The sequence below is a fragment of the Oncorhynchus mykiss genome, chromosome Y (assembly GCF_013265735.2).
Source record: "Oncorhynchus mykiss isolate Arlee chromosome Y, USDA_OmykA_1.1, whole genome shotgun sequence".
Lineage (NCBI taxonomy): Eukaryota > Metazoa > Chordata > Actinopteri > Salmoniformes > Salmonidae > Oncorhynchus > Oncorhynchus mykiss.
This window is the reverse complement of record NC_048593.1, coordinates 30,442,022-30,465,855: the sequence shown is the minus strand read 5'-3', so window position 1 is coordinate 30,465,855 and position 23,834 is coordinate 30,442,022. Positions and strand designations below refer to the sequence as shown.

Here is a 23,834-nt window from a genome sequence, read left to right as displayed (position 1 = left end):
AAATGTTTTACCTGTGTCCTCCCCTTCAGCTATATTGATTTAAGTGGATTTAACAAGTCACATCAATGAGGGATGTGTTGTATACTCAGTGTAAATCACTGCCTGCAACCCCTCTGCCTTTCCACTAGATGTCAATGAGTGCCAGAAGCGCGGGGTGTGTCCCAACGGGCGCTGTGAGAACCTGCCAGGAACCTACCGCTGCCTCTGTAATGAAGGCTTCCTCCCAGCTGCAGACAGCAAAGGCTGCAGAGGTCAGTGTACTCATTAACATTGAGTAGAATATCTCTTAGTTCTACACACACACCATTATATGCTTGCAGACTTGCAGTGCTATAGTGTTTACCACTATTTCTTCATAATATTGAACAAAGAAAACCAATGGGTGTACAGGTTTTATTGACAGACTGCATGTGTCTCCTTCTCTCCCCTCCAGACATTGACGAGTGTGAGGATGAAAGACTGTGTGCCAACGGGCGCTGTGTCAACACAGAAGGCTCCTTCCAGTGCCAGTGCTACCCAGGATACCAGCGCACTCAGGAGGGCAGCCATTGTGAAGGCAGGAACTACTTCCTATGAATCACATCACTATAGCTTCATGGACATGTTAACAGTGTTTTTACACTACTAGTGAAGTATGAGTAACATGTCCACTGTATAGAGCTGGTGATCAAACACACAGTTGCCGTTTGATTGTGGTCTTTTCCTCCCTCAGATATAAATGAATGCGAGCGTCCCTCTAACTGCCAGAGGGGGCGCTGTATCAACAGCATGGGCTCCTATCGCTGTGAATGTCAGAAGGGCTACATGCTTGTCGGAGGGAGGCGGTGCCAAGGTCAGTCAGTCTCCACCCTCTCTATGAGTTCAGGGAAATAAAATATGTACTGTCAACCAACTTGGCAGTGGAGCTCTGTAATTATTTGAAATTATCATAAGTCAAGCTTAAAGGGCCAATGCAGTCGTTTTTATTTCCATATCAAATCATTTCTGGGTAACAATTAAGTACCTTACTGTGATTGTTTAAAATTCAAATGTTAAAAAATAAACCAAATTAGCTTCTTGAGAGCAATTTCTCAAGCAATAATTTTGAGAGTGGTATAAGTGGGGAGGGGGAACCTGGCATTTAGCTGTTATTAGCAGAGAGGTTTTGGACACCACTTTCTTATTGGTCTATTAACTAATTTACTGCATGGTGATGTCACCATGGAAGGCCAAAAGTCCCTCCCACCAAAACAGGCTGATATTTCATGCAGTCTTTTCAAACAGCTCTTACACTAAAAGGGCATTATCATTATTTTCACAATTTCACAGTATTATTCGAACCTCCTATTGTGAAAATATTTATAAAACACAGAAAAATAATGTTTTTGACTGCACTGGGCCTTTACTGGAAGTCTTGATGATAGTAACACATTCTCCTTCCCTCTCTCTCTCTCTCTCTCCCTTCCACCCACCCACGCAGACATAGATGAGTGTGCGATAGACAGGGGTCTGTGCCAGCCTCATGGTGTGTGTGAGAACAGACAGGGCTCCTATGTGTGTGTGTGCAAAGACGGCTTCATTCTGTCTGAGGACAAGCACAGCTGTGAGGGTAAGATTACTGATATCCTCTCAGCCCTCTCTCTATATAGCTGTATTCTGCATGCAAACACACACACACACACACCAATCTATTTCCTGTCTTCCCTCTCCATCCAGAGATTGAGGTGGACATGGAGGATAAGAAGGAGTGTTACCTGAACCTGGATGACACAGTGTTCTGTGACAGTGTCCTGGCCACCAACGTCACCAAGCAGGAGTGCTGCTGTTCCATCGGCGTGGGCTGGGGGGACCACTGTGAGATCTACCCCTGTCCCGTCTACCACTCATGTACGTACCTCAGGCCCAACAACATCAAATCAAATCAAATTGTATTGGTCACATACACATGTTTAGCAGATGTTATTGCCGGTGTAGCGAAATGCTTGTGTTTCTAGCTACAAGAGTGCAGTAATATCTAACAAGTAATATCTAACAATTTCACAACAATACACACAATACACACACATCTAAAGTAGAGGAATAGAATTAAGAATATATAAATAAAGAATATATAAATGCATGAATATAAATAAATATATACATACACACACACAATAGTCTACCAAGCCTCTGAGCCATCAGGCGGGCTTGGTATCTGTTCAGTTAATTGCACTGTTCAATGTCACTCTTAAGTAAGCTGGTTGTTTTTCCTCCAACCAGCTGAGTTCCATTCCCTGTGTCCGGTGGGCCGAGGTTTCTACCAGGAGGAGGGAGTAACTGAGTACGGCCTGTCTGTCCATATTGGTGAGTAGCTACACAACCTCAGCCCAACCACGGTAGGTTTTCTGTTGTCAGATTTACAGCATTCATTTACATGGCAGGATTTGTTTTCAGGAGTTTGTTTGTGTTGAGATTGTTGCTCCTGTTTCTCTGTGTACAGATATCGATGAGTGTGTGCTCTTCTCCAATGAGATCTGTAAGGAGGGCCGCTGTATGAACACACAGCCTGGCTATGAATGTTACTGCCAACAGGGCTTCTATTACGACAGCAACCTACTGGAGTGCATTGGTAACCACTGAGCCCCACCTCACTCCGGCCTGCACCAAAACACACCGATGTATTATTACACATTATAAACTGGGTGGTTCGAGCCTTGAATGTTGATTGGCTGACAGCCGTGGTATATGAAACCGTATACCACGGGTATGACAAAACATGTATTTTTACTGCTCTAATTACATTGGTAACCCGTTTATAATAGCAACAAGGGATTTCAGGGGTTTGTGTTATATAGCCAATATACCACGGCTAAGAGCTGTATCCAGGCACGCCGCATTGCGTTGTGCCTTAGCTGCGGTATATTCGCCGTATACCACACCCCCCCGGACCTTATTGCTTAATTAATACACATCAGATGAACCCATTTAGTCACAGATTCTGTATGTTAATGTCTCCTCAGATGTGAATGAGTGCCACGATGAGTCTCTGTGTACCAACGGTCAGTGTAAGAACACCAGAGGCTCCTTCTACTGCACCTGTAACTCTCCCTGGACCCCAGATGCTTCCAATAAGAAGTGTGTCATTCCCACTGTGGCAGGTGAGGTCTGGCTAGAGGCCCTCTACTGTACATGCTGTATCCACACACATAAGGAGGTACAGGCCAGGCCAGGCCAGAGAGGAGGACGTGTGTTAAGTCAGCAGTGGTTTTTTGTTGCTGCAGGTGTGGATGAGTGCCAGGATCCATTGAACTGTAAGAGTGGCCACTGTGTGGACACCCCTGGGTCCTACTACTGCATCTGCTCTCCTCCCTGGATCCTGGCCACGGACCGCAACAGCTGTGTGACCTTAGAAGAGCAGGCTGGTGAGTGGAGGAGAGGAGTCTAAGAGGGGAGGAGGTGGGCTCAGGATTCTCAGGATGGATGATTTGGAGGTGGTGGTGTGAGGTGGCTGGGTAGTGTAGTTCACAGTGGGTTGGTTCTCAGTGGTGAATCTCTGTGTATGGGCGAGGAAGGATGAATGAGAGAATGTTTTTTAATGTTATTTCCGGTCTAACACTACTAATCAGCCAGGCCTGCCCCTCCAGCCTCACATGCTCTTACATTCACATACCTCATATCTGTCACATAGATAAGTGGTTCACCAACTGGACACCTGGGGTTCGCGGAGGTACTGCATGGCGTCCATGGACAGATTTTTTTTTTATAAATATAAAAAATTAAACTGATTTGTCCAAGGGGTCTGTGGAAGAAGTTTGGAAAGTGCAATGCAAACTAATATTTTGTATCTATCATATACCCTCGGATGCACAACAGGGCCTGGGACGCTCACAGGGATCCACAGTACTCACAAAAATCTAGTTTTGAAATACTTCTTGTATTCCCTAAAAATGTTGTTTTGAACATAAATGCACTGTAATTTAAGCTTTAAACCTGCAAAATTGTCTGTCTGCCCCATGTGGAAATGTGAAGAGTTGCAGGAAATTAGCTTTTAAACTGCAACATTTTCTCTCTGCCTATGGCAAAATGTGTCAAATTGCAGAAAATTAGCTTTAAAATGTTGTCGCCGATGCAAAGAGTGGGGCCTTTAAAATGTTGTCTCCGATGCAAAGAGTGGGGCCTTTAAAATGTTGTCTCTGATGCAAAGAGTGGGGGCCTTTAAAATGTTGTCTCCGATGCAAAGAGTGGGGGCCTTTAAAATGTTGTCTCTGATGCAAAGAGTGGGGCTTTAAAATGTTGTCTCTGATGCAAAGAGTGGGGCCTTTAAAATGTTGTCTCTGATGCAAAGAGTGGGGCCTTTAAAATGTTGTCTCTGATGCAAAGAGTGGGGCCTTTAAAATGTTGTCTCTGATGCAAAGAGTGGGGCCTTTAAAATGTTGTCTCTGATGCAAAGAGTGGGGCTTTAAAATGTTGTCTCTGATGCAAAGAGTGGGGCCTTTAAAATGTTGTCTCTGATGCAAAGAGTGGGGCCTTTAAAATGTTGTCTCTGATGCAAAGAGTGGGGCTTTAAAATGTTGTCTCCGATGCAAAGAGTGGGGCCTTTAAAATGTTGTCTCTGATGCAAAGAGTGGGGCTTTAAAATGTTGTCTCTGATGCAAAGAGTGGGCCTTTAAAATGTTATTTCCCAGGGCCTGAGACTTGGTTAGTCTGGCCATGCACTGCAGCTGTCACAGTAAACTCCTTGTATGCTATTTTTATCGCACGCCAAAGTCAGAGTTGTGTTCTGCTTTTGTGGGGGGGTCCCTGATGAATTTTATATCACAAAATGGGTCCCTGGATCCAAAAGGTTTGTCAACTCCTGACATACTGTAGATAGATAAGAGATAAATTCAAACACAACCCTGGTCCTATACTATGGCCACTGCTGGGCCGTGTTAATTGTGAAGATCCTCAACCCATCGATAGACACCCAAACACTCTGGTGCATGCTCTCAGGAAGCAGTGTAACATAGTGATCTGCCAGCAGGCCTGTTCAACGTCACATCACATTAAGAGCTGGCCCCAGGCTGGTGTCTGTCCCTCCATCCGTAGGTTGTGTAACCCATGTCTGTGGTGTCTGTGGTGCCCCTTGCAGATATCAATGAGTGCCAGGACCCCTCGTACTGTAAGAATGGGAGGTGTGTGAACACGCCCGGCTCCTTTCACTGTATATGTACCCAGCCCCTCACCTTCAGCGCAGCGCTCAAACAGTGCGTCTATGACGGTGGGTATAACCAATCGGCACTCAACGCACCTGAGCCTAACCAATCAGTGCTCAGCTCACCTGAGTTTTGGCTTACCTGTACACCTGCCACTCCTGCTACTCTTTTTAACTCCTCCCCCTTTGAGCCCCCGTTCCCCAATACTGACTCCATGCACAGGCTCAGCACTCCCCCTCTTGCTTGTTTCTATAGAAACACACTCTCAGTTTAGTGAGGGAGATCATAAGACTTGAGATGGTCAATGTGATCTCAGTTCTATAGGTCCAGTGTGATCCTGTTGCACATTTCTCAGTTTCCGTTTATGTGGTTACCCCACTAAGCTTGCATAGTCACAGGAAAACACTTCATTACTTCATCCTTCATTGTGTGCATGTGCTTGTGCGTCTGAGACGCAGTGAGAGAGTATAAGTAAAACGGGAGAGTATAAGTCAAATGGGAGAGTATAAGTAAAATGGGAGAGTATAAGTCAAATGGGAGAGTATAAGTCAAATGGGAGAGTATAAGTAAAATGGGAGAGTATAAGTCAAATGGGAGAGTATAAGTCAAATGGGAGAGTATAAGTCAAATGGGAGAGTATAAGTAAAATGGGAGAGTATAAGTCAAATGGGAGAGTATAAGTCAAATGGGAGAGTATAAGTCAAATGGGAGAGTATAAGTCAAATGGGAGAGTATAAGTCAAATGGGAGAGTATAAGTAAAATGGGAGAGTATAAGTAAAATGGGAGAGTATAAGTCAAATGGGAGAGTATAAGTCAAATGGGAGAGTATAAGTCAAATGGGAGAGTATAAGTAAAATGGGAGAGTATAAGTAAAATGGGAGAGTATAAGTAAAATGGGAGAGTATAAGTAAAATGGGAGAGTATAAGTAAAATGGGAGAGTATAAGTAAAATGGGAGAGTATAAGTCAAATGGGAGAGTATAAGTCAAATGGGAGAGTATAAGTAAAATGGGAGAGTATAAGTCAAATGGGAGAGTATAAGTAAAATGGGAGAGTATAAGTAAAATGGGAGAGTATAAGTAAAATGGGAGAGTATAAGTCAAATGGGAGAGTATAAGTAAAATGGGAGAGTATAAGTCAAATGGGAGAGTATAAGTAAAATGGGAGAGTATAAGTCAAATGGGAGAGTATAAGTCAAATGGGAGAGTATAAGTAAAATGGGAGAGTATAAGTCAAATGGGAGAGTATAAGTAAAATGGGAGAGTATAAGTCAAATGGGAGAGTATAAGTCAAATGGGAGAGTATAAGTAAAATGGGAGAGTATAAGTAAAATGGGAGAGTATAAGTAAAATGGGAGAGTATAAGTAAAATGGGAGAGTATAAGTAAAATGGGAGAGTATAAGTAAAATGGGAGAGTATAAGTAAAATGGGAGAGTATAAGTAAAATGGGAGAGTATAAGTAAAATGGGAGAGTATAAGTAAAATGGGAGAGTATAAGTAAAATGGGAGAGTATAAGTAAAATGGGAGAGTATAAGTCAAATGGGAGAGTATACGTAAAATGGGAGAGTATAAGTCAAATGGGAGAGTATAAGTCAAATGGGAGAGTATAAGTAAAATGGGAGAGTATAAGTAAAATGGGAGAGTATAAGTCAAATGGGAGAGTATAAGTCAAATGGGAGAGTATAAGTCAAATGGGAGAGTATAAGTCAAATGGGAGAGTATAAGTAAAATGGGAGAGTATAAGTCAAATGGGAGAGTATAAGTCAAATGGGAGAGTATAAGTAAAATGGGAGAGTATAAGTAAAATGGGAGAGTATAAGTCAAATGGGAGAGTATAAGTCAAATGGGAGAGTATAAGTAAAAGTGATATTGCTTGTGGAATTTTCTGCACCTTTCTCCAAAGCATTGTTTTTCCTTTTAACCAAACTGTTGACTGTTGCGATACATGTGATGCTGTAACACTTGGATATGATGTTGTGACATTACTCTTCCGATTGTGTTACTTTCTTTGCATATTCTTGTTGTAAAGTGGTTGTGTGTGGTGTGTGACTGTAAATGAATGTCCAGAAGAGGGGTCTGGTATAGCACTGACCCCTACCACCTCAAGCTAAGCCTCATCACTTATTCATATCTATCTGCCGGCTATTAACATGCTGAGTAATGACTTGGTTAATCATAGAGGTCATTATAAGTGGCAGGATCTGGCCTGCTCTATAATGTAGAAGCAAAGATTGGCTTTTTGATTTGATGGAATAATCCTTAATATTTCTCTCTCTCTCTTTCTCTCTTGCTCTCTCGCTCTCTCTCTCTCTATCTGTCTCTTTCTTTCTCTCCCTTTCCCCCCTCTCTCCCTACCTTAGACCGCACGGCGGCCCATAAGGACGTGTGTTTCCTGCAGGTGGATGAGGATCTGATCTGCAGCCACCCCAGAAACGGCCTGGTGTTCACCTACTCGGAGTGCTGCTGTCACTATGGCCGTGGCTGGGGCCCTGAGTGTAGGACCTGCCCCCAAAGAAACTCGGGTGGGCACCAGCACTCAGTCATTATTTTACTGGTTTTAAGTGTCTAGTCTGCTGGTCATTACAGTTTTAGCCCGTATCAACATAAATAGTCTAATACTAATAACTTAATTAAGTTCATCTTAATTCTTCCTCTCGTTCAGTGATCTTTAACCGGCTGTGTGACATGCACTTGGAGACAGAGTCTGATGGTGAGGGAGATTTCCTGGCAGCTTTCGCCAACTACAACCCAGGTACTGGTAATGCCTGTAATATATTTTATTATTCTCTGAATTTGGTTATAAAATCACCTCAGAGCACAAAGTCTACCACTTGAATAACATTTTCTCTCCCTCTCTCCTGTATCTCTCTCTCTCTCTCTCTCTCTCTCTCTCTCTCTTTCTCTATTTCTTTCTCTCTTTCTATCTCTCTGTCTCTCTTTCTTTCTCTATCTTTCTTTCTCTCTCTCTCGCACTCTCTTTCTGTTTTGGCTCAGAAGGTGACAGTTCAGAAGAGGACTCAGATGAGTGTAGTTGTGCCAATGGCCGTTGTGTGCGTTCCTACTTGAGCACTATGTGTGATTGTAACACAGGTTTTAGACTGGACCACTCCCACACCCGCTGCACAGGCATGTTAACAACCCACATATTCTTCCTGTCTTGTCAATTGGATGCTTATGAATTCTGTGAACAGAAGTGTCTCTGTATAATTTGTAGCTGTTGTCCTTTGTTCAAGTGTTTTGACCGACAATACCTGAAATCTAATTTAGAATTTAAAGGAACATCTGGTTGTTGATTTCATATGTAAATAGATGTACAGGCAGAGATGGCGAGCTCTCTGTTTTGTTTCAAACCTTCTCCTTTTCTCTCTCCCTCCCTCTCTCTCTCTCTCTTTCAGATATTGATGAGTGTGCTGAACCAGGGGTCCGAGTTAATCCATGCAAGAATGCCCGCTGTGTCAACAGCATAGGCTCATTCAAGTGCTACTGCAAAAATGGCTTTGTCCCTGCACGAAGGCCCAACATGTGTGTACCAGGCACCAAGACCCAACATGTCCGTTCCAGGGCTCTATAACAGCTTTATCTCTGTCAAACACACACAAATACGCACATGTAACCCCTCTGTCTTATAAGTTCAGTATTCAGTGTGTACCTGTCTCCCCTTGAAGTGTCCCTCGAAAACATTGTGGTGTCTTCAATAGGCTCATTTGAAATGTTTGAAACGGACTAAATGTGTTGCTGTTGTTGTCGGCTTCTCCTTCACTGAAATGAGATGCACCATATGCTTCCAGTTTGGCTCTGAACAACCATTTTTCCCTCATCCCTAGATCAGTTAATGATTTGGGGGAAAGATACAGACGAAGGGAACATATTCGTACATTTTCTATGTATTTTTGTAATTATTCTTCTTTTTTTAATGTTTGTTTCCATTGACTGTTAAACTTGTGTTTTGTTCAGTTGTTGAGTTTTGTCCTTGTTGCATTGATCTTATACATCCATGAATCTTAAGCTCTCCTGCAGTTTGATGAGGAGGTTTCTCGCTTCCTGTATGTCTGAATGCCTGTATGAGTAGCAGACCATTATCGTAAATGTTTTTATCGTCCTCTGTCTCTGCCCTCCTCCATTGTCCAGTTTTGTACAGTATGTAAAGTGGAGATTACTTTGTTGACTGTTAGCTCAGTACCTATCATGCTCCTGTAATCATCTGTTTTGTGGGATGTTTTATGATTATACTTCATTGTAAAGCCATTAAACACCTTTTACATTTTTGACATGTGCACATTGAATACAATTGAAGCTGACTAAAGGTAAAGGGGTGAGAGGTCGTATTCAGACCTAACTCGTGGATTCAGAGGGAATCCTCAGGAGTACGGTGGTAAATCGACCCCAAAGTAAATGGAATGGCATGTTTAGTGACTTCTCTTAACAAAATGTCAGTTTGTTTGTCTATGCATTGTAAGGAACGAAAGAGGCTTTTGAGCGGAAAAATAAATGAACGGTAGAAGTCAACCACCCAAATATGTGTTTGTGAGTGTATTTTTTATAAAGCAGGTTTGTTCTTTCTTTGGGATTAGAGGTCTTTCCCATCCATATCGTGTTCTGTCCATGAGAAGAAAATCAACAGAGACTGACACAATATAGAACAGGTTGCTTCATAAATTAATAACATATTAAATGTACGCTTAGTGAGACGATTAAGATAAGAGCTTCTGGCAAGCAAAGAAATTATAATCAAAATATAAATATAATCAGTTTTAAATATTCATTGTCATTGATTGGTGTGAAATTCTCCCTCTATTAAGACCTCTGGCTGTGAAACTCTGATACAGAGTATACCATCAAACAGAATATCCGACAGAGATGTATTCAACTAGTGAAGAAAGCAGTGGTGTAAAATACCTAGGTAAAAATACTTTAAAGTACTACTTAAGTCGTTTTTTGGGGTATCTGTACTTTACTATTTACATTTTTCACAACTTTTACTTCACTACATTCCTAAAGAATATAATGAACATTTTACTCCATACACTTTCCCTGAGACCCAAAAGTACTGGTTACATTTTTGAATGCTTAGCAGAACAGGAAAAGGGTCCAATTCACGCACTTATCAAGAGAACATCCCAGGATGACCCCCACTGCCTCTGATCTGGCAGACTCACTAAATACACATGCTTCAATTTTAAATTATGTCTGAGTGTTGGCTATCCGTAAAAATAAAATAAAAACATTTAAATATGAAAATAGGTAGTGTCTGGTTTGCTTAATATTAAGGAATTTTAAATGATTTATACTTGTACTTTTGATACTTAAGTATATTTTAGAAATTAGATTTACTTTTGAAACCAAATACTTTTATTGGCTGACTTTCACTTTTACTTGAGTCATTTTCTATTCAGGTATCTTTACTTTTACTCAAGTAAGACAGTTGGGTACTTTTTCACCACTGGAAGAAATGAGTTTCAAAGTACTTCAACGTGACTGGCTGAAGGTAAACTCTACTGTGATCCACATATAAACTGTGTGAAGAAATACACACTTCAGAATGTGCCAGTCAGAGTTCAGGGTCCCTGCTCTCCCTGTCTGTAATTTGTATGCATTTATGTATGTACAGTTGAAGTCGGAAGTTTACATACACCTTAGCCAAATACATTTCAACTCAGTTATTCACAATTCCTGACATTTAATCCCAGTAAAAATTCCCTGTTTTAGGTCAGTTAGGATCACCACTTTATTTTAAGAATGTGAAATGTCAGAATAATAGTGGAGAGAATGATTTGTTTCAGCTTTGATTTCTTTCATCACATTCCCAGTGGGTCAGAAGTTGACATACACTCAATTAGTATTTGGTAGCATTGCCTTTAAATTGTTTAACTTGGGTCAAACGTTTAGGGTAGCCTTCCACAAGCTTCCCACAATAAGTTGGGTGAATTTTGGCCCATTCCTCCTGACAGAGCTGGTGTAACTGAATCAGGTTTGTAGGCTTCCCTGCTCGCACACACTTTTTCCGTTCTGCCCACACATTTTCTATAGGATTGAGGTCAGGGCTTTTTGATGGCCACTCCAATACCTTGACTTTGTTGTCCTTAAGCCATTTTGCCACAGCTTGGGGTCATTGTCCATTTGTAAGACCCATTTGCAACCAAGCTTTAACTTCCTGACTGATGTCTTGAGATGTTGCTTCAATAAACCCACATAATTTTCCAACCTCATGATGCCATCTATTTTGTGAAGTGCACCAGTCCCTCCTGCAACAAAGCACCCTCACAACATGATGTTGCCACCCCCTGTCACACCCTGACCATAGTTTGCTTTGTATGTTTCTATGTTTTGGTTGGTCAGGGTGTGATCTGAGTGGGCATTCTATGTTACATGTCTAGTTTGTCTAGTTCTTTGTTTGGCCTGATATGGTTCTCAATCAGAGGCAGGTGTTCGTCATTGTCTCTGATTGGGAACCATATTTAGGTAGCCTGTTTGGTGTTGGGTTTTGTGGGTGATTGTTTCTGTCTCTGTATCAGATAGGACTGTTTAGGTTTTCACACATTTATTGTTTTGTTAGTTTATTCATGTATAGTTCCTTTATTAAAGAACATGAATAACCACCACGCTGCATTTTGGTCCGCTTCTCCTTCACCCCAAGAAAACCGTTACAGAATCACCCACCACAACAGGACCAAGCGGTGTGGTGAAAGGCAGCAGGAGCAGTGAAAAGAGGAATGGACATGGGAGGACGTTTTGGACGGCAAGAGTATGGACTATACTACTTGGGAGGAGATAGACAGGTGGGCGGTCGACCCAGGAAGAGTGCCGGAGCCCGCCTGGGATTTGCTGGAGCAGTGCGAAGAGGGGTATGGGAGAATGGAGTTGGAGAGACAAGCACAGCGGCGCGGTAGGAAGCCCGAGAGTCAGCCCCCAAAATGTATTGGGGAAGGCACACAGGAAGTGTGGCGAAGCCAGGTAGAAGACCTGCGCCAACTTCCTGTGCTTACCGGGGGGCTAGAGAGACCGGACAGGCACCGTGTTATGCTGCGAAGCGCACGGTGTCCCCAGTGCGGGTGCATAGCCCGGTGCGGTACATTCCAGCTCCGCGTATCGGCCGGGCTAGAGTGAGCATTGAGCCAAGTGCCATGAAGCCGGGCTCTACGCAGCTGGTCTCCAGTGCGTCTCCTTGGGCCGGCTTACATGGCACCAGCCTTGCGCATGGTGTCCCCGGTTCGCCTGCATAGCCCAGTGCGGGCTATTCCACCTCGCCGCACTGGCAGGGCAACCGGGAGCATGCAACCAGGTAGGGTTGGGCAGGCTCGGTGCTCAAGAGCTCCAGGAGCCCCTCTGCCCAGAGCTGCCGGAGCCCCTCTGCCCCGAGCAGCTGCACCTCTGCCCCGAGCAGCTGCCCCTCTGTCCCGAGCAGCTGCCCCTCTGTCCCGAGCAGCTGCCCCTCTGTCCAGTGGGGTCATTAAGTAGGGTTGCTATGGTTAGGAGGCCACGGAAGAGGACAAGGTGGGGGACTAAGACTATGGTGAAGTGGGGGCCACGTCCAGCACCAGAGCCGCCACCGCGGACAGATGCCCACCCAGACCCTCCCCAATAGGTTCAGGTTTTGCGGCCGGAGTCCGCACCTTGGGGGGGGGGGGGGTACTGTCACACCCTGACCATAGTTTGCTTTGTATGTTTCTATGTTTTGTTTGGTCAGGGTGTGATCTGAGTGGGCATTCTATGTTGTGTGTCTAGTTTGTCTGTTTCTGTGTTTGGCCTGATATGGTTCTCAATCAGAGGCAGGTGTTCGTCATTGTCTCTGATTGGGAACCATATTTAGGTAGCCTGTTTGGTGTTGGGGTTTGTGGGTGATGGTTTCTGTCTCTGTATCAGATAGGACTGTTTAGGTTTTCACACATTTATTGTTTTCTTAGTTTATTCATGTATAGTTCCTTTATTAAAGAACATGAATAACCACCACGCTGCATTTTGGTCCGCCTCTCCTTCACCACAAGAAAACCGTTACACCCCCGTGCTTCATGGTGGGGATGGTGTTCTTCGGCTTGCGAGCCTCCCCCTTTTTCCTCCAAACATAACAATTGTCCAAACAGTTATTTTCATTTCATCAGACCAGAGGACATTTCTCCAAAAACTACGATCTTTGTCCCCATGTGCAGTTGCAAACCGTAGTCTGGCTTTTTTATGGCAGTTTTGGAGCAGTGGCTTCTTCCTTGCTGAGCTGCCTTTCAGGTTATATCGATATAGGACTCGTTTTACTGTGGATATAGATACTTTGTACCTGTTTCCTCCAGCATCTTCACAAGGGCCTTTGCTGTTGTTCTGGGATTGATTTGCACTTTTCGCACCAAAGTGCGTTCATCTCTGGGAGACAGAACGCGTCTCCTTCCTGAGCGGTATGACGGCTGCATGGTCCCATGGTGTTTATACTTGCGTACTATTGTTTGTACAGATGAACGTGGTACCTTCAGGCATTTGTTAATTGCTCCCAAGGAGGAACCAGACTTGTGGAGGTCTACAATATTTTTTCAGAGGTCTTGGCTGATTTCTTTTGATCTTCCCATGATGTCAAGCAAAGAGGCAATGAGTTTGAAGGTAGGCCTTGAAATACATCCACAGGTACACCTCCAATTGACTCAAATTATGTAAATTACCCTGTCAGAAGCTTCTAAAGCCATGACATAATTTTCTGGAATATTCCAAGCTGTTTAAAGGCAGTCAACTTAGTATATGTAAACTTCTGACCCACTGGAATTGTGATACAGTGAAATAATTTGTCTGTAAACAATTGTTGCACAAAGTAGATGTACTAACCGACTTGACAAAACTATAGTTTGTTAACTAGAAATTTGTGGAGTGGTTGAAAAACGAGTTTTAATGACCCCAACCTATGTGTATGTTAACTTCCGACTTCAACTGTATGCCCATGGTCAACATCATCCATGTTTATGAGAATTTTAATGTACTTAGGAAGTAAAATCTTATTATACCAGAGTAATTTATGCCAAACTTCATCATTTAGAATAGAATGATATAGAGTAAAATTCAGCACACTTTCTCTCAAGATTCAAATGTGTTTTACTCTAAATTAAATTAAACAATGTACAGTTTTTCAGTCTATTTACAATCATTACATGATACAATAATAGAAAGAAAGGGTCACTTGGTTATTCGTTGTGACACAGTGCCCAGAAACTACCCATTTACACTAGATGCAAAGAAGTTATATTGGAGTTTCACCCCTTTCTAGCATTAGTAGTAGTTATGTACTATGTGGCTCAGTTGGTAGAGCGTTGTGCTTGCAATGCCAGTGTTGTGGGTATCAAAATGCACTCGCTACTGTACGTCGCTCTGGATATGAATTGAAAATGTTATACATAGCAAGAATAAACACGGGAAAAGGAAAATCTATCTCTTAAATTCACTCTATTGAGGTTGCAATGGTCAAGTACATGAGATCCTTTCAGTCAAAAATACATTCTGTGAGCAAGATATCATAAATTATAGCTTCCTCTCCAAGGATATTTATTAAAGATAAAATTAACAAAAGTTATAACAACCAACATCAATAATAGGGGAATCAGATATTGAGGATGTGATTGTAGTTGTCAGTACATTTCCAAGTGAGGTTGTTGCTGTTCCACTTCCTGTTGTAGCTGATATTCCAGTGGGGATTATCTACGTAGTTACTGGAATGGTAACTGGAATGGTTTCAGACACAACTTTGAATATTTCTAATGAAGTTTCAGGTGGGGCTGTAGTTTGATGTAACTGTAGACAGTGTTGCAGGCATAGTAATAGTTAAATAGTCACTTGTTGTAGAAACTGAAGTTTCAAGAGTAGTTATAGTTGATGTCTCAGTTGCATTTGTGGTTTTAAATGTTTGAAGGGAGGCTGTTGACAGCTTTTCTGCTGAGATAGTGGTTGTGGTAAATGTTTCAGGTTTGATTGATAGGGATGTAGTTGTGGATAATGTTGCAGTTGATGGGGATGTTGTAGCTGTGGATGATGTTTCAGGTTTGGTTGGTGGGGATGCTGTAGTTGTGGACAATGTTTCCGTTGGTTGATGACGTTGTTTATGTGGCTGTGGATGATTTTATTTATCCTTAATTTAACTAGGCAAGTCAGTTAAGAACATGATGTTGTAGTCGTGGATGTTTCAGTTGTAATTGTGGATGATGATTCAGTTCCGGTTTATGGGAATGTTGTGTAGTGGCTGTGGATGATGTTTCAGGTTTGGTTGATGGGGATGTTCTAAACGTGGTGGTGGATGACTTTTCAGATATGGTTGATGGGTTTTTTGTATCTGTGGTTGTGGATGATGTTTCAAGTCTGTTTATATCAGTTGTTCCATATGAAATTGCAGCTGAAGTTTCAGGATTATTTTAATCTGTACAGTGCATTCGGAAAGAATTCAGACACCTTCACTTTTTCCACATTTTGTTACATTACAGCCTTATTTTAAAATTGATTCAATTGTTTCCCCCCCCCCCCTCATCAATCTACACACTATCTCATAATGACAAAGCAAAAACAGCTTTTAAGACATTTTTGCAAATGTATTAAAAACTGAAATATCACATTTACATACAGTGCCAGTCAAAAGTGTGGACACACCTACTCATTCCAGGAGTTTTCTTTATTTTGACTATGTTTTACATTGTAGATTAATAGTGAAGACATCAAAACTACGAAATAACACATATGGAATCATGTAGTGACCCAAAAAGTTTTAAACAAATCAAAATATATTTGAGATTCCTCAAAGTAGCCACCCTTTGCCTTGATGGCAACTTTGCACACTCTTGGCATTCTCTCAATCAGCTTCATGAGGTAGTCATCTGAAATGCATTTCAATAAGCAGGTGTGCCTTTAAAAGTTATTTGTGGAATTTCTCTCCTTCTTAATGCGTTTGAGCCAATCAGTTGTGTTGTGACAAGGTAGGGGTGGTATCCAGAAGATAGTTCTATTTGGTAAAATACCAAGTCCATATTATGGCAAGAACAGCTCAAATTAGCAAAGAGAAACGACAGTACATCATTACTTTAAGACATGAACATGAACAAGTGCAGTTACAAAAAACATAAACCGCTATGAAGAAACTGGGTCTCATGAGGACTGCCAAAGGAAAGGAAGACCCAGCATTACCTCAGTTGCAGAGGATACGTTCATTAGAGTTAACTGCACCTCAGATTGCAGCCCAAATAAATGCTTCACAGAATGTAAGTAACAGACACATCTCAAAATCAACTGTTCAGAGGGAAATCAGGACTTCATTGTCGAATTGATGCAATTAAACCACTACTAAAAGACACCAATAAGAAGAAGAGACTTGCTTGGGCCAAGAAACACGAGCAATGGACATTAGACCAGTGGAAAAATGTCCTTTGGTCTGTCCGTGTCTTTGTGAGATGCAGAGTAAGTGAACGGATGATCTCCGCATGTGTGGTTCCCACCGTGAAGCATAGAGGAGGAGGTGTGATGGTGTGGGGGTGCTCTGCTGGTGATTGGTGATTTATTTTGAATTCAAGGCACACTTAACCAGCATGGGTACCACAGCATTCTGCAGCGATACGCCATCCCATCTGGCTTGCGCTTAGTGGGTCTATTATTTTATTTTTTAACAGGACAATGACCCAACACACCTCCAGGCTGTGTAAGGGTTATTTGACCAAAAAGGAGAGTGATGGAGTGCTGCATCAGATGACCTGGCCTCCACAATCACCCGACATCAACCCAACTGAGATGGTTTGGGATGAGTTGGGCCACAGAGTGAAGGAAAAGCAGCCAACAACTTCTATGCATATGTGGGAACTCCTTCAAGACTGTTAGAAAATTATTCCAGGTGAAGCTGGTTGAGAGAATGCCAAGAGTGTGCAAAGCTGTCATCAAGGCAAAGGGTGGATACTTTGAAGAATCTCAAATATATTTTGAGTTGTTTAACACTTTTTTGGTTTCTACATCTAATATGTGTTATTTCATAGTTTTGATGTCTTCACTATTATTCTACAATGTAGAAAGTAGAAAAATAAAGAAAACCCCTAGAATGAGAAAGTGTGTCCAAACTTTTGACGGGTACTGTAAGTATTCAGACACTTTACTCAGTACTTTGTTGAAGCAACTTTGGCAACAATTACAGCCTCGAGTCTTCTCGGGTATGACACTTTAAGCTTGGCACACCTGTATTTGGGGAGTTTCTCTTATTCATCTCTGCAGATCCTCTCAAGCTCTGTCAGGTTGGTCGGGGAGCGTTGCTGCACAGCTATTTTCAAGTCTCTCCAGAGATGTTTGATCAGGTTTGAACTCTGGCTGGGCCACTCAAGGACATTCAGAGACTACATGTAGTCCCAAAGCTACTCCTGCATTGTCTTTGCTGTGTGCTTAGGGTCATTGTCCTGTTGGAAGGTGAACCTTCACCCCCAGTCTGAGGCCCAGAGCGATCTGGAGCAGGTTTTAATTCATCAAGGATCCATCTGTACTTTGCTCCGTTCATCTTTTCCTCGATCCTGACTAGTCTCCCAGTCCCTGCCACTGAAAAACATCCCCACAGCATGATGCTGCTACCACCATGCTTCACCGGGATGGTGCCAGGTTTCCTCCAGACGTGACTCTTGGCATTCAGGCCAAAGAGTTCAATCTTGGTTTCATCAGACCAGAGAATCTTGTTTCTCATGGTGTGATAGTCTTTCAGGTGCCAGAACTCCAAGCGGGTTGTCATGGGCCTTTTACTGAGGAGTGGCTTCCGTCTGGCCGCTCTACCATAAAGGCCTGATTGGTGGAGTGCTGCAGAGATGGTTGTCCTTCTGGGAGGTTCTCCCATCTCCACAAAGGAAATCTTGAGCTCTGTTAGAGTGAACATCGCATTCTTGGTCACCTCCCTGACCACAATCCTGTCTCGGATCTCTACGGACAATTTCTTCGACTTCATGGCTTGGATTTTGGTCTGACATGCACTGTCAACAGTGGGGCCTTATAGAGGCAAGTGTGTGCCTTTCCAAATCATGTCAAATCATTTGAATTTACCACAGGTGGACTCCAATCAAGGATGATCAATGGAAACAGTATGCACCTGAGCTCAATTTTGAGTTTTGTTTCAAAAGGTCTTAGTACTTATGTAAATAAGGTATTTCTGTTTTAAAATGTTTATACATTTGCAAACATTTCTAAAAAACAGTTTTCACTTTGTCATTATGGGGTATTGTGTGTAGATTGATGAGGAAAATGTTTTATTTAATACATTTTAGAATAAGGCTGTAACGTAATAAAATGTGGAAAAAGTCAAGGGTCTGAATACTTTCCGAATGCACCGCACAGGCAAATTGCAGCAGGTTACTTGAAACCAACCTGGCCTAAAAGCTTTCATAAGCATACCCAGATCTGAGGTCAAATGCAGGACAACATTCTCACATGCCAAAATGTAGGATTATGTTAATACTTTCAGCAGCATCTGATTGTTACTTTGGCCAAACCAGAAAGAACAACATGGTTTGAACAATTCTCATCTTAGTAGTGAAAATGCCAAACACAAGATGTCAAGCACAGTGAATAATGATTAACTATGCAAACTACAACTAAGACATCCTTATTCCTAATCTTTATACATTGTATAAATTAGAATGCACGTCTCAAAATAAGCTCATTCAATTATGAGACTGCTGCAGTTGTAGGTGTTTTATTGATTGTCCATCCACTAGGTGGAACCCTTGCTTGAAAATGCCAAGAGATATGAGATATGTTAGTTATAGATATGGCATACTGTTAGTGACTGTAACATTAAGAAGTACCCCACCCCCAACACACCTCACCACCACCACCCCACCCCCAACACACCTCACCACCACCACTCAGACACATCTCACCACCACCACCCAGACACACCTCACCACCACCACCCCACCCTGACACACCTCACAACCACACCACCCCACCCAGACACACCTCACCACCACCACTCCACCCAGACACACCTCACCACCACCACCACTCAGACACATCTCACCACCACCACCCAGACACACCTTCCCACCACCACCCACCCAGCCACACCTCACCACCACCACCCCACCGAGACACACCTCACCACCCCACCCAGACACACCTCACCATAACCACCCAACCCAGACACACCTCACCACCACCAACACCACCCAGACACACCTCACCACCACCACCAAGACACACCTCCCCACCACCACCCCACTCAGACACCACCACCCTGGGTGGGGTGCTGGTGAGGTGTGTCTGGGTGGGGTGGTGGTGGGGAGGTGTGTCTTGGTGGGGTGGTGGTGGTGAGGTGTGTCTGGGTGTTGGTGGTGAGGTGTGTCTGGGTTGGGTGGTGGTGGTGAGGTGTGTCTGGGTGGGGTGGTGAGGTGTGTCTGGGTGGGGTGGTGGTGGTGAGGTGTGTCTGGGTGGTGGTGGTGAGGTGTGTCTGGGTGGTGGTGGTGTGGTGTGTCTGGGTGGAGTGGTGGTGGTGGTGGTGAGGTGTGTCTGGGTGGAGTGGTGGTGGTGAGGTGTGTCTGGGTGGTGGTGGTGAGGTGTGTCTGGGTGGTGGTGGTGAGGTGTGTCAGGATTACACATAGAATTAGACAAGTTAAAACAACTCTGTTATCCTCACACAGCCACAGATGGATCAGCACTTGGTTTTAATTGTTTTGTTATTGAACCTTTATTTTGACAGGGAGTCATGCTGAGACAAAGGTCTCTTTTACACACGTCATTACATACAGTGCCTTGCGAAAGTATTCGGCCCCCTTGAACTTTGCGACCTTTTGCCACATTTCAGGCTTCAAACAAAGATATAAAACTGTTTTTTTTTGTGAAGAATCAACAACAAGTGGGACACAATCATGAAGTGGAACGACATTTATTGGATATTTCAAACTTTTTTAACAAATCAAAAACTGAGAAATTGGGCGTGCAAAATTATTCAGCCCCCTTAAGTTAATACTTTGTAGCGCCACCTTTTGCTGTGATTACAGCTGTAAGTCGCTTGGGGTATGTCTCTATCAGTTTAGTAACATCGAGAGACTGACATTTTTTCCCATTCCTCCTTGCAAAACAGCTCGAGCTCAGTGAGGTTGGATGGAGAGCATTTGTGAACAGCAGTTTTCAGTTCTTTCCACAGATTCTCGATTGGATTCAGGTCTGGACTTTGACTTGGCCATTCTAACACCTGGATATGTTTATTTTTGAACCATTCCATTGTAGATTTTGCTTTATGTTTTGGATCATTGTCTTGTTGGAAGACAAATCTCCGTCCCAGTCTCAGGTCTTTTGCAGAGTCCATCAGGTTTTCTTCCAGAATGGTCCTGTATTTGGCTCCATCCATCTTCCCATCAATTTTAACCATCTTCCCTGTCCCTGCTGAAGAAAAGCAGGCCCAAACCATGATGCTGCCACCACCATATTTGACAGTGGGCATGGTGTGTTCAGGGTGATGAGCTGTGTTGCTTTTACGCCAAACATAACGTTTTGCATTGTTGCCAAAAAGTTCAATTTTGGTTTCATCTGACCAGAGCACCTTCTTCCACATGTTTGGTGTGTCTCCCAGGTGGCTTGTGGCAAACTTTAAACGACACTTTTTATGGATATCTTTAAGAAATGGCTTTCTTCTTGCCACTCTTCCATAAAGGCCAGATTTGTGCAATATACGACTGATTGTTGTCCTATGGACAGAGTCTCCCACCTCAGCTGTAGATCTCTGCAGTTCATCCAGAGTGATCATGGGCCTCTTGGCTGCATCTCTGATCAGTCTTCTCCTTGTATGAGCTGAAAGTTTAGAGGGACGGCCAGGTCTTGGTAGATTTGCAATGGTCTGATACTCCTTCCATTTCAATATTATCGCTTGCACAGTGCTCCTTGGGATGTTTAAAGCTTGGGAAATCTTTTTGTATCCAAATCCGGCTTTAAACTTCTTCACAACCGTATCTCGGACCTGCCTGGTGTGTTCCTTGTTCTTCATGATGCTCTCTGCGCTTTTAACGGACCTCTGAGACTATCACAGTGCAGGTGCATTTATACGGAGACTTGATTACACACAGGTGGATTGTATTTATCATCATTAGTCATTTAGGTCAACATTGGATCATTCAGAGATCCTCACTGAACTTCTGGAGAGAGTTTGCTGCATTGAAAGTAAAGGGGCTGAATAATTTTGCACCCCCAATTTTTCAGTTTTTGATTTGTTAAAAAAGTTTGAAATATCCAATAAATGTCGTTCCACTTCATGATTGTGTCCCACTTGTTGTTGATTCTTCACAAAAAAATACAGTTTTATATCTTTATGTTTGAAGCCTGAAATGTGGCAAAAGGTCGCAAAGTTCAAGGGGGCCGAATACTTTCGCAAGGCACTGTATCAAACGCATCAATATACACTATACACATCAGTATTCACTATACACATCAATATACACTATACACATCAGTATTCACTATACACATCAATATACACTATACACATCAGTATTCATTATACACATCAGTATTCATTATACACATCAGTATTCATTATACACATCAATATACACTATACACGTCAGTATTCATTATACACATCAATATACACTATATACGTCAGTATTCATTATACACATCAGTATTCATTATACACATCAATATACACTATACACGTCAGTATTCATTATACACATCAATATACACTATATACGTCAGTATTCATTATACACATCAATACATGAAAAGCAAAACACAATCACAGAAAACAAACACAGTTCAAGAATTGCCTATCCACTCTCAGATCTCCCTCCAGCTCAGTCTAAAGGTCTGGGAACCTGAGATTATCGCTAATCGCCTGGCCCTGGAGATCAGATGAGGTGGAAGTGTGAAGCAGTTATTTCAGTGGCCTCCTGTGATAGAAAATTCTGGATCACTCCGGTTTAGGTGACGGTGAAGAGGGTGAGGATGGAGGGAGTCATAGGTCAGTGCTTGGCTGGGCGGAGTCAATGAAAGGCAAGACTATTCTAGGAGGATCAGGTTTAGAGTCCGCCGTCCTATTTACTAACTAAATACTTACAATAATATTGTGGTAGTAATTGGCTACTCAAAGCCTAACCTTTTTCTGTGTGCCACTCAAACCGACGAGCAGCAAATCAAATCCAATTTAGAAATGTTGTATCGATTTGCTTTCTCATATGATCTGTTATGAGCTCCATGTTCTACTGGCACTGGTAAAAACGAGAATGATACTGTCGTTGCATAGCAACCGGATCCATATTTGACTGGATCCGGTCAAACTGCAGGGATGAAAGTAATGTTGGACGGTAATGACCAACTGGGCACACACTGTTGAATCAACGTTGTTTCCACATAATTTCAATAAAAATAAGTTGAACCAATGTGGAATGGACGTTGAATTGACGTCTGTGCCCAGTGGGGAGTGAGAAAGACTATTCCTAACAGTATGGAGACCAGGCCAGAGGTGGTAGGTTTGCCTCCATACTGTCTCGCTTCTTGTCTTCCATCCCACCTTCCTGTCTTCCATCTCACGGACCAAATAAAGGGTGCGTTCCTCTGCCCAGGCGTGGCTGATGCCTGCCAGATCTTACAACGCCTGGATAGGTATTTTAAGTATCAGGTAACCACATCATATGTTATAGAAATCTGTCAGTTGATGACACAATCGATGACGTGGCACGCAACCATTGGTTGATGCATGCAACGTCTGAGCAGGGGAACGCGGCCGTAGAAATAAGCCACGGAGACTACTTTCTTTAAATATTGAAGTGATCAAGGCCCCACAGGCACGGCACCTCGTTAGGGTATAATTAGTGAGGTTTGCTAATGAGGAGGAGGTAGCAGATCCCAGTCCGCAGGGCCGAGGGAGGGAGGGAGGGAGGGAGGGAAGGGGGTGTTGAATATGTGGGGCGGTACTTTTGTCACACTATTATACACTCTTTACACGGGGTCACACTTACAGTACACTAATACTCAGCTACACCCACCACTTCTACACAAACACAGTGAATGTACTCAGCTATACCCACAACTCCTACACAAACACACTGCCTGTACTCAGCTATACCCACCACTCCTACACAAACACACTGCCTGTACTCAGCTACACCCACCACTCCTACACAAACACAGTGAATGTACTCAGCTACACCCACCACTCCTACACAAACACACTGTCTGCTACCCAATAGAACACCAACACTAGCTAGCACACCTGCTGTTCACACACATCTTTCCTATACAGTACACTGTTGAGTATTCTAACTTACCCTCTAACATTACATGCTCAGTGCACATCCTAAGGCCAGTACCCAAAACCCTCAGAAAGACCACTTACATAAACAAAACAAGCCGACACACAATAGACACTACGTGACAGAAGTCGCTGTTCCTGGCTTTCATCAGTTTGAGCATTGTATTGCAGAGGAACACTAAGCACTAAAGTTCTGAGGAACATACACAAAAGGTGCAGTGAATAGTGATGAATGGTTGGGATGGTGAACTTCAGACTGGAAGATAACATAGGAAGGCAGTGCTGCAGCAACAAGTTGTTGCGCTCAATTCTACTGTATCTCATTAACATGCCCTGGCATAAGAACACATCAGATGTTCATTGTGGGAGTTGTCCTGGAAACAAGAGCTTAGAGAGGGTGCGTGGAGACGAATGGATGGTTTTAGTTTATCAGGTTTTATTCTACAACAGGCTGATTCTCCTGTGGCCT

General features: G+C 42.9%; 1 protein-coding gene across 4 annotated transcripts in view; it reads left to right on the top strand.

Moving 5' to 3' along the window:
• Positions 1-9,671, top strand: part of LOC110510013 (latent-transforming growth factor beta-binding protein 3) — a 46,978-nt gene extending 37,307 nt beyond the window's left edge. For 2 of the 4 annotated variants that reach the window (XM_036967648.1, XM_036967647.1), the window contains exons 16-29: positions 129-251; positions 434-556; positions 713-832; positions 1,460-1,588; positions 1,696-1,866; positions 2,239-2,322; positions 2,459-2,587; positions 2,979-3,116; positions 3,240-3,380; positions 5,090-5,218; positions 7,515-7,676; positions 7,817-7,906; positions 8,149-8,280; positions 8,550-9,671. In XM_036967648.1, the coding sequence (XP_036823543.1) occupies positions 129-251; positions 434-556; positions 713-832; positions 1,460-1,588; positions 1,696-1,866; positions 2,239-2,322; positions 2,459-2,587; positions 2,979-3,116; positions 3,240-3,380; positions 5,090-5,218; positions 7,515-7,676; positions 7,817-7,906; positions 8,149-8,280; positions 8,550-8,725 (1,847 nt within the window). In that variant the 3' untranslated portion in view covers positions 8,726-9,671. The remainder of the gene's footprint in view (positions 1-128; positions 252-433; positions 557-712; positions 833-1,459; positions 1,589-1,695; positions 1,867-2,238; positions 2,323-2,458; positions 2,588-2,978; positions 3,117-3,239; positions 3,381-5,089; positions 5,219-7,514; positions 7,677-7,816; positions 7,907-8,148; positions 8,281-8,549) is intronic. The other 2 variants (XM_036967649.1, XM_036967650.1) reach the window with 2 other exon arrangements.
• Positions 9,672-23,834: the final 14,163 nt, after the last annotated feature.